Source organism: Bidens hawaiensis, unplaced genomic scaffold, assembly GCF_021521415.1.
Source record: "Bidens hawaiensis isolate Kalapana, Puna unplaced genomic scaffold, B.hawaiensis_p1.1 tig00012327_1, whole genome shotgun sequence".
In the NCBI taxonomy this organism is placed as follows: Eukaryota; Viridiplantae; Streptophyta; class Magnoliopsida; order Asterales; family Asteraceae; genus Bidens; species Bidens hawaiensis.
Genome location: NW_027492002.1, coordinates 9,844 through 20,754, shown reverse-complemented (window position 1 = coordinate 20,754; position 10,911 = coordinate 9,844). Strand labels below are relative to the sequence as shown.

Sequence of the window (10,911 nt, the reverse complement as noted above, 5' to 3'; positions counted from 1 at the left end):
TCACGTCACTTGACTCACTGATTTACACGAACTTGAACAACTTCTAAACAATAATCCGTAACCTATATAAATACACGACAACGGCGAAGTTGTCCATAACTTCGCCTCAGGCGAAGTTGTCCATAACTTCGCTTGGTTAACAAGTTCGCCTAAGCGAACTTGTCAACAACTTCTCTTGGTTAACAAGTTCGCCTAAGCGAACTTGTCAACAACTTCGCTTTAAACAAACAAATACATAAACAATATTACAGACTTGATTACAGACATTAGACATATGAACTACTGACATTTATGCACCAACAACAAGTTAAGCTCTCCTCATTTTATAATGTGATACAAAAGTATCTTACCCGTACGTATTTCATAATCAAGTGTATAATGGGTGCTCCCGCAATCAAGTCTCTCTTATATGCTTTACATTGTCTAATATGGAGCATATTAGGCTCTCCTTGTCTCCCTGTATGAGAGAAAGATATCTTACCTTGTACTTGACTCAATATCAAATATTCAGATGGATAGTGGGTGAGTCTCAAAAATCAAGTCTGTTTTTTCCCCATATATGTTTTATATTGGTTAATATGGAGCATATCAAGTATTTATATATGCGATTCATCACGACCTTAAACATTCATTCTTGAATTTTGTCATTGTTAGCCTAAACACTCATTCTCAAATTATATCACAATGTTGCGGTGGAGCGCCAACTATCTGTTAAGTCATCCAAGGAGGATCGTGTGTTGCCGCATAAGCGATCACCTCCCGTTTCGGTTACTTATGGAAGTCCTCTAAGCAATTCGAGTAATGTTTTTGTTGCTAGTTATTATTATTATTATTATTATTATTATTATTATTTCTAGGTAGTAATTATTAGGAGTACAAACGAGCCAACTCGTTTAACTTACACGGAACTCGAGCTCGATTCGTGAGTAGATATTGTTTTTTTATGTAATTGGTTTTTACCGAATTTATTTTCCCAATTACAGTACTGAGGGATGACCATGACTTGTTAGGGTTCGAGTCATGATATCACCCGATTTTACCGGCTCCTTGCTGTCATGCGGTTTGACGGGCGTGGGGGTCGGGTTTTATCCTGGAAATCCCTCAATAGGTGGACCGCTACGGGTTTCGTTCATCCGGACTCGTGGCCGGCTCGGGCTACCTTTAGCCAATGGGAGTCGCGCACGAAGTACTCAGCGTTAATTTTGCTACTGTTCACGTGGGTCCGAGATAAGCTTTTTGCTACTGTTCACGTGGGTCCCATCTTGTTTCCTTAAGAATATAAATAAAACAAACAATAAAATTCCAAATTCAAATAGTAAAATAATTCAATAATTTACTCTTCCTATAAATCCATCCGTTACTTAAATAAAACCACAATCACCATCACCATCACCACTTCACCAAACCCTTAACCGACACGTCACCACCGGCGATCAATAAACACACTCACTCACTCACTCACTCAGCCGGTGTATAGTATACTCACTCTCACATTATTATTATTATTATTTATACAATAACAATGACTGATTCTTCAACTGAAGTTATTATTCCTCTACAACCTTCAATTGAACAACTGATCACCAAAATCTGCACCACGAGAACCGTACCACCGCCAGATATTGCCGCTCGCCGGTCATTATCGAAGCTCACCGAAGCAAAGGCGATCGAAATTTTGACTAAAATCGGTAATTCGAAAGAAATCCGTGAGTTTTCGCGTTTCATTTGTTTTATGGCCTACAAGGAAACTGCCACGTCACCAAAGGAGGATCGTGTGTTGCCTCAGAAGCGATCGCCTCCGGTTTCGGTTACTGATGGAAGTCCTCTGAGCAATTCCAGTAATGCTTATTGCGTTGTTGTTAGTTAGTTACTGTTATTATTATTAATTTTAGGTCGTAATTATTAGGAGTGCAATTGAACCGCGTTTAACTTACACGGAGCTCGAGCTTGAGCTCGTGAGTAGATATTCAAGCTCGAGCTTGGCGAGTTAACTATTTATTAATTAATATTTATATATTTATAACTCTTTTTATGATTTTTTTTTCAATTATAATTTTATGTATTAAATAATATTATATTATTTAGTTATGTTTAATTAATTTTTCATAACATTACATATATTAATTAATAATTATTAATTATATATTTAAAAGATTATATAAAGGATTAAGCTAGCTTACTTTTAGGCTTGGGCTCAATTAAGCTCGTCTCGATCAAGCTTTTAAACGAGCCGATCTCGAGCAGCTCGATTGGCTCGGCTTGTTTTGCACCCCTAGTAATTATGAATGGGTGTAAACAGGCCAAGCTCGTTTTGAGCTCTTTTTATAAAGCTCGAGCTCGGCTCGGCTCGTTTATTATATATAATTAATTTATATATATTTTAAATTATTTTTATGTATCTTGAGAACTTGGCTCGAGCTCGTGTTTTCGGCTGTGAAGTGTGAAATTAATACATAGAAGTACAAAACAGGTAAAACTTATAAATACACAAGGCTCGTTAAGGCCCGACTAGCCTAAACGAGCTTCCATACAAGGCTCGAGCTTGCGCTCATTTGAGGCTTGGCTTGAGCTCAATAAAGCTTGGCTCGTTTTGAGATTTTGTCGATTCGGGCTCGAGTAGCTCGCGAACAGCTTGGCTCGTCTGCACTCCTAATTATGATAGCGCAATTATAGTTAAGCTAACAGTAGATTAACTTTTATTACTCTACATTTTTGAATTGGAGTAGTTATTACTCTGTTTCATTTTCTTAGTGTAATTACTCTAGTTAAAAATCGTAAGTATAGAACTATTTGCACGTTAGCAGGTTAATTTCATTTGTACCGATCCCACACCAGTATATCACATTGTGAGAGTTTTACTTACCTTTTTTGTTTTTTTTTTAATGTGATTTAGCCATTAAGGGTTTATGCATCTAATTTGGTGTTTTCATCATATACATGTGAATCACTCATAACTGTGATTGAAACTTGAAAGAGGCCTATTAAATGTGTAGAATTTAACTACATATAGAATAATGATATACTTATTGTAGAATTGTTCTTAGCTATATGTTGTGGGATTCACTAGGCGCTAGTTGGGCGGTGGGGGTACCGACTAGAGGTTAATGGGATTGGAATTTTATTTGTAAATTTTCAAATATATGTATACACATGAAATTTTATATATGACTTGTCAGTTTTGACCGAAATCTGACCAATTTTGACAAGTTTTGACCATTTTTGACAAGTTTTGACTGCTTTGATTGATTTCCAAATAATAGGTCCGATTAGCCAAAATCGAATCGATTGAGGGCCTATTTCCAGTTATCGGTGCCTAGGCGCGATTTCTAACTACTTATAGAATAATGAATAATGATACTTATTGCTGTACGTTGATCTGAGTTTGTATCTATGATACTGATTGTTAGTTTACTTATATGAGCCTTACCTTAACATTTAAGTTTAACCGTTTGCTGTATAAAGAAACAAATTAACAGTCAAGAAGTCTGGTATAATAATAATTGCTAAATTGTGTTCTTGTTTGGGGTGCAGAATCTGCACACTTCATTTCTCCGAATTCCAAGCAGTCAGTACATTCACCTGGTTCTAGTTCAAACACTAGAACCATTCTTGACTACTATTCTAGATCTCCAAATGATGGCTCTGGTTCTCCAAATTCAAAGAAAATTACACCCGTGCCATTTTCGGGTTTCGAGGATGCAGTTCCGAATAACTCTACTTATCACTTGGCCGAATCTTCAAATGCTACAAACCGGGTTCAAAGACAACTAATATTCTTACCAGGTTGTGATCTAGATGACACAAATTGTAGTAATGTGAGTCGAAACTGGTTTGACTCTTCAAATACTAGACATCAGTTATCTGTGATCAAAGAGAAACAGATACTCTCACCATGCTCGAGTTCAAAGGTTACAAATCCTAGCCACTTCTATGATACTTCAAGTGCAATGCACAACGGTTCTCTAATTCCACATCAGCGTAGTTTAACACAGTGTGAGAGTATTGGTGGCCCCACAAACAGTCTTGCAGTTAGTAAACAGTCTTGCAAAGAGAAACAGATACTCTCACCATGCTCAAGTTTAAAGGGTACAAACCCTAGCCACTTCTTTGATACTTCAAGTGCCATGCACAACGGTTCTCTAATGCCATATCAGCGTAGTTTAACACAGTGTGAGAGTATTGGTGGCCCCACAAACAGTCTTGCAATTAGTCACCAGTCGTTACTCCTTTCTGAACTCGAATTTAGGAAAATGTTTTTGGTATATAGTTATGTAGGGAGGTTAGTAAATATCCAGCCTTTAATGTTTATGTAGGGTGCTTTTATATCCGCTTACTGAAATTTAGTCGAATTTGTGAACAGGAATACGCTTGAAGATGTGGTATCTGATGAAGATGCTATTGAAATACATAGAATGAAAACAATGACAATGTTTGATTTTGAAGAAAAAATATGGGCAAAGTATGGAAGCAGATTTATTGAACGATGTGATAGGGCAATGGTATGTAATAATGCAATACTTGTTCATGATTTAGTTATAAATCTCAATGATAAGTTATACATTGGGTCACCCAAGTATTTAAAGGTTGCATTAAGGCTACACAACATAAAAAAGTCAAAACAACGTTAAGCGTCACCTCGATATCAAATTGTTTTGGATTATGTCATTGTATTATTAGTTACAATGTAGACATCAACAAAGGTCCATTTTTCAGATGGTTTCCGGTAATAGAAATAATACAACCAAAGGACAATTTACATCAATTGCATTTTGGCTATGCAAGTATTCACATTTTAGTATTGGTAATTTAATTTGAATTTCGGTTTCACAACCGCTATTTCATCTTTTATATTGCAGCATCTTGATTGGGATTCTGGCAAGACACATATTTATCATTGCTATGTGGATACAGATGGAGCTCAACAGTTCAAGGTTTGTAGTTTGTTGCTCTTCATTTTTTTAGCCGCCTAGGATCTCAAATCTTGATTTAATATATCTTTGATGTAATTATGTGGTGCTACTTCTTGTAATAACGTTTCAGGGACCGTATCTTAATACAAGAAGAACTCACTTACAAAGGGAACTTGGAGACGACAACGTGTTAATCATCCAATTTGTAGATGATCAAAAATATGACATGCCATCCAATCATAGTAGCCCTATTGCTATTTATCGAAGGCTTTCTGGTGGGATTTCAGTCGGTTTGCATCAGTATCGTCTTTTTGGTGAGCTTATTAGTTTCCTTTTTGATTATTTTTTTTTTCATCTGGTATGGTGATTTGTAAATCATATTTAAGCTTGTGATATGTTTTCAGCATTCAAAGAAGGCGATAGGAAAAAAACTAAAGATGACAATACGAAGAAACCACGGTCATCAATAAAATGTTTTTTTATTAGAAAAGAATCTCATGCACCGTGGGCTGAGAAAGACAATTGCATTTTGTTGAAAAAAACAAATCATGAGGCAAGGTGTCTGTTCATGCATGTGCATATGGTCTCCAGCATGGCCAAATACGTCTCTAGGTTAGTGTGCAAATTTTCCGTTTGTTGAGGTTGAGTAACGGGTCAGAATGGGTTAAACCGGTTGAACTTGAACATTTATATTTCGTTGCAGATGTGCACTTGCCCTATCAAATTCAATAAAGCTTCGTGTTGATCTCGCTTCAGTGAATGTTGAAAGAATCGAAGACATACGTTGTCGTGTATACCCCATCTTTGTTCATCTTAATGTCTTATTTTTTCCTCTACTTTTCTACAATATATATTTTATCCCATGTTATTATGGATTACAGGATGAATTTGGCTTTTTTGTTTGTGATGAAGATGGGAAACCGTTGATTCATACAGATGGGACAGGGTTTATTTCAGAAGATTTAGCAATTTTGTGTGCTAGAGATTTCTTTGAAGCTGATGGCTTAAAGGATGACGGTTATGAAGTATTGTTTTTCCCTTATATTTATACACTTCTAGGCTTCTACTGATCATATATAAATGGGCACATGCCCTGAAAACCTATGGACTTTTGTTGAATTCACACAAAAGTCCATGGACTTGTATTTTTCTGCTTATGTTCCTATACTTTTAGAAAGTCAACAAAAAGTCACTCATATGAAGTTTAGTAACTTAATCATGCAAACAAGAAGGGCATATATGCATTTTCTGGGATTTTATAAGTTTCGGGGCGTAATCATGTAAAATTGGACATATATGTTAAAAATCAAGTTTGTTGACTTTTTAAGTTAAGAGATTACTTTTGTTGACTAGTCTCTACGTATGATTTCATTCTTTATTTCTCAAATTATGACATTTTAGTTGTCTTTTTAAGTTAAGTTATTAATTATGTAAAACTAGTCTCAACTTATCACTGTCATTCTTTATTTCTCAAATTATGACTTTTTAGTTGACTTGTTAAGTGGTTGACTAATGTAAAGTAGTCTCAACTTATGATTGCCATTCTTTATTTCTCAAATTACTAGTTTGTGGATCTTCTCAAGCGTGAGGGAGAATCACTTGGGATTATAGGCAAAGAATCTTGCATTAGAGAACCGGTAATTTTTAATGCTTCGTTGTTTCTAGAATCTTCTAGATCATAACATTTGTTTCTACATTTGTATTAGCCTTTGCTTGTCCAGTGCCGCTTGTTCAAAGACGGTTATGCCGTCAAAGGAACTCTTCTTGTAAACAAAAAGGTAAAATGTTCTTGCTTAAGCTTCTTATAAACCGATATACCTGAAAGAACAACTAGTTATGTTTATTTTCTTGATATTTTATTAAGCTTAAAAATGGAACAATTCAAGTCAGACCCTCAATGATAAAGGTTGAGAAAGATCCTAAACTTTCAGATTTAACTTCATTCAGTTCGTTGGAGATAGTTTCCGTAAGGTACTTTATTAGACTACTTTAATAATATTGTGATTATTGTTTAATAAGTAATTCTTTCACTTTTAATACCAATTCGTTGATTTTAGGTGTACCCTAATGCATGCAAATAGTTAGGTTATTTACCATCCTATAATCTGGATAGTTATTTATTATACCAAGCTGTGTTTATCGATAGGCTTCTAAATGAACCGAAAGAACATGGCTGGTGCATGCCCGTGTTCGTTCATTTAACCTTTATATTGACATACGATCCGAACACAAACAATTAAACGAGCGGGGGTTTTCTTGTCTGTGCTCGTTCGTTAAGAAACTGAACATGCTCGTATAATATAAGTGAATGGTTCATAAACAAAAATAGGCGAACGTAACTGAACACATATGAACATACATAACTGATCTAAAACTAGTTAAAGGTAATGTGAAGAACAATTTGTTAGGCCTAAAAAGGTATTAGTACTAGACTAAGTTAGTATTGGGCCAAAAAAAGTTAAAAATGAATATAATGGCAAACGCGATCAAACAAACTTAAATAAATGTCAACTAACATACATAAATGAACATAATCGAGAAATCGTAAATGAAGTAATGAAAAAACATAAATGAACTTAAATGAACGAACATTCACAGACATAAATGAGCGAACAAGACATGTTCATGTTCGTTCGTTTATTAAATAATTGAACATACATGAACTTCTCGATGAACGATTAAACTTCCATAAAGGCCATATTTTTATACAGCTTAGATAACTATTGGGAAAATGTTAATGTGCATTTTTTTTCTTAAATTTTCAGTCGTAAGCCAAGAAAAGCTGCCCTGTCAAAGAACTTGATAGCACTTTTAGCCGTAGGAGGTGTTCCTAAAAGTTACTTTTTGGAACTACTGGAAATTGCATTGCAAGATGCCCAAAAAGTATCCTCAAGCATGCGTGCAGCAGTAAGAGGTACTTTTAGTCTAATGAATTCAAATTGACCCGCTTGTATATAAACATGTCAAAACCTTTTTAAGTCAGATTGATCTGATGTGCTTCTTTGTGCAGTGGGTCTAAACTATGCGCAAATGGATGATTCTGCAACTTCAGTATCAATGATTGGTTCCGGGATTCCACTTGATGAACCATATCTTCAATATCGGTTGTCCATTTTAGCAAATGAAGAACGAAAAGGGCTTCGTGCTGGAAGGATTCCAGTTAACGAAAGTTATTATTTAATAGGGACAGCGGACCCTACTGGAACCTTAAACAGTGATGAAGTTTGTGTCATTCTGTAAGTGTTAGTTTCTACTTCATTTCATAAGTTATTCTCATTGTATTCAGTTAGATTTTAGGAGTTAGTTTGATACCTATGATTCTTTGTGTATTATGCAGCGAGAACGGTCAAATATCAGGAAAGGTTCTGGTTTATAGAAATCCAGGCCTTGACTTCGGAGATGTACACATTATGAATGCAAAATATGTTGAGAAATTGGAAGAATTTGTTGGAAATGCTAAATATGGTATTTTCTTCTCCACAAAGGGCGAGAGATCAGTGGGAACCGAAATTGCCAATGGTGATTTTGATGGAGATACATATTGGGTCTGTAGAAACCCACAGGTATGCATGAATTTTTCGGGTTATGTTATATTGGATCAAAAAAAAAAGCTTAAAAAGTTATCTGTCTTTTTGTTGACAAATTTCAGTTATTACATTACTTCAAACCAAGTGAACCATGGAAAAGGAAGTACTCGACCCCAAGTGCACCTCGCAAGAAACCTAGGGAGCTTTCAGACGAGGAAAGAGAGAATGAGATTTTAGCCCTACTTTTTGCATCCCAAAAACATGGGTATGTTTCCTCACTTTATACTTTTTATATTTCTGTTGATTTTTGCAATTTCCATTGCTACATAGCCTACATAATCCTTTCTCTTAACACAAGATCGGTATATGTACTTTTAGAGCTGGCAAAATGGATGTGTCAAGTGGTTTAGGTAGGTTTGGGTCAAAATGGGCCATCAGTGTGGGTCGGTTGGTTTGGCTTTCAAGAAAAAAAATAATTTCTATCAACGATTTCTTATTTTCGACATACGATTACAATTATTTTTTATATTTTTAATAATTACATAATTTGAACAAAGTACTTTGTAATATTTTATTTAATAAGAACACGGTTTGGGTGACTTTTGACCCGTTTCCTTCGCTGTTTTGAATTACTTGACCCATTGGAGATAGGACGATTTAGTCATGAGAAGCACATGTTGCCCAACTGTTGACCCATTTTGTCAGCAATATTAATTTTTTTAGTTATTTGACTGTTAGATAAAACGTAACCGATTGATCCATTCATAAGGAATGGGTCGAAATTTCCACCTCTAGTATATAAAATGAAAAAAAAAGAGCCTAATCTGATCGAGTTTTAAAACAAACTACTGCACCAATTAGTAACGTTTACTCTTTCAGTAAGGAAGCTGGTACAGCAGCTGATAGCTGGCAGGCATATATAGATCAATATCTTACTTTGGGAGAAAATGATGTTAATGAAAAGCGTCGGATTAAAGAAAAGCTGTTGCAGTTAGTTGATTTGTACTATGATGCACTCGATGCACCAAAAAGCGGGAAAACAGTTAGATTTCTGTTCTCATCTTTCCTATAGTAAAGGTTTTATATCTATAAGCACGACTCACTTCATTTCTCTTGTGTTTCTGAAATAGGTTGATATCCCTAGAGGTTTATTGCCGGATAAATATCCCAATTATCTGGAGAAGTACGCCAACAAATCATATAATTCTTCTTCTATTTTAGGAGAAATTTATGATAGAGCAAAGAATTATCAACCTGATTATGCGTTGATACGTGGTGAGCCGTGTCAGTTCTGCATTTATGTTTACCTTATGAGGTATTGTAGTTAATAATATTTTTGTGGTATGTAGAAATCTGGAAACTACCGTGTTTTAACGTCGAGATACCAGGCCCCGTTTTAAATTTATGGAAGATGAGGTACGAGTCATACAGGCAGGACATGTCTAAAGCCATGCAGTCTGGAGATGAATCAAAAAACGACTCGGCAAATATCGTGATGAATAAATATAAAAAGGTCTCGGTTCTTTTAAAATTTTATTTTAGCCACACGACCGACTTGTCTAGTTAGAAAACAATTTAATAATCGTTTGTAAATCAATAATGCAGATGTTATATGAGGCTGAAAATTTTGCAACGAGTACTAGGAAACTTGAGGATATTTACAACGAAGCCCTTGCCATCTATCATGTAAGTTATGACTATGCTATTAAGTTCACAGATCTTAGAAAGTGCGGGTTTGCATGGAAGGTAGCTGGTGAGGCTTTATGCTCGTTTCACGAGAGTAAAACCCCTGGAAGGTCATTTCCTTTCAAATCAACTGTATTATCCATGTTAATTTAGATTCAGAATAGCCACGCCAGCATGTATTATATGAGTTTTAAGGATTTGTTGTAAGTTGTAACGTTTGAGTCGTAGGTAGCCATGTTGTCGTATCTATAGGATTGCATTTGATGTAATATGTATGAGTGATTACCAGATTGCTGTGTTATATTAAAAAAAATAACTGAATCACTTTTAGGATTGAGTAAACTGTTTGATTAAAATTAGTTCAGCCATGATGTTCCAAGCTCAATTATAAAGTTTCGAAGCTGAAAAATGTCGTCGTCAAGCTTGGTTATGGTGTTTCAAGTTATTTTCTAGATAGTTGCAACATAAATGTTCAAAGTTGTATAAAGAGGTATAAAAGATTTATATAGAGGTATAAAATTCGAAAAGAAAAACATAAAAAATACAAGGTTTGGTTCATTTAAAGTCAGTTAAAGGAGACATGTTAGTCACAACCATAACAGAATGTTGGTTAATCATATGTACCTAACCATAACCGTCGATTTTGTTTGTTTTGTGATTAATTTTGGTTAACTGTTTGGTTTTCGGTTATCTTTTGGTTTTTGCTCTCCGTAGTAGTCACCATAAGTTTGGCTATGATCCTATGTGAATATGTGAATTTTATTTTTAACAAGCTATGATCCTTTTAT

General features: G+C 35.1%; 1 protein-coding gene across 2 annotated transcripts; it reads left to right on the top strand.

Annotated features, from left to right (window-relative positions):
* Positions 1-1,510: 1,510 nt before the first annotated feature.
* LOC143540714 (putative RNA-dependent RNA polymerase 5) lies at positions 1,511-10,396 on the top strand. Of its 2 annotated transcripts, XM_077033700.1 has the most exons (19): positions 1,511-1,838; positions 3,532-4,279; positions 4,361-4,499; positions 4,857-4,931; positions 5,041-5,224; positions 5,315-5,522; positions 5,614-5,701; positions 5,792-5,935; positions 6,476-6,547; positions 6,617-6,688; positions 6,775-6,881; positions 7,676-7,824; positions 7,921-8,146; positions 8,248-8,473; positions 8,560-8,702; positions 9,317-9,479; positions 9,568-9,712; positions 9,787-9,950; positions 10,043-10,396. In XM_077033700.1, exons 1-19 carry the CDS (start codon positions 1,523-1,525, stop codon positions 10,274-10,276), a joined length of 3,603 nt encoding a protein of 1,200 aa, XP_076889815.1. In that variant the 5' UTR covers positions 1,511-1,522; the 3' UTR covers positions 10,277-10,396. The 2 variants fall into 2 exon arrangements, with proteins under 2 accessions (XP_076889815.1, XP_076889814.1); XM_077033699.1 differs by having other exon boundaries at positions 5,614-5,935.
* The last annotated feature ends 515 nt before the right edge of the window (positions 10,397-10,911 follow it).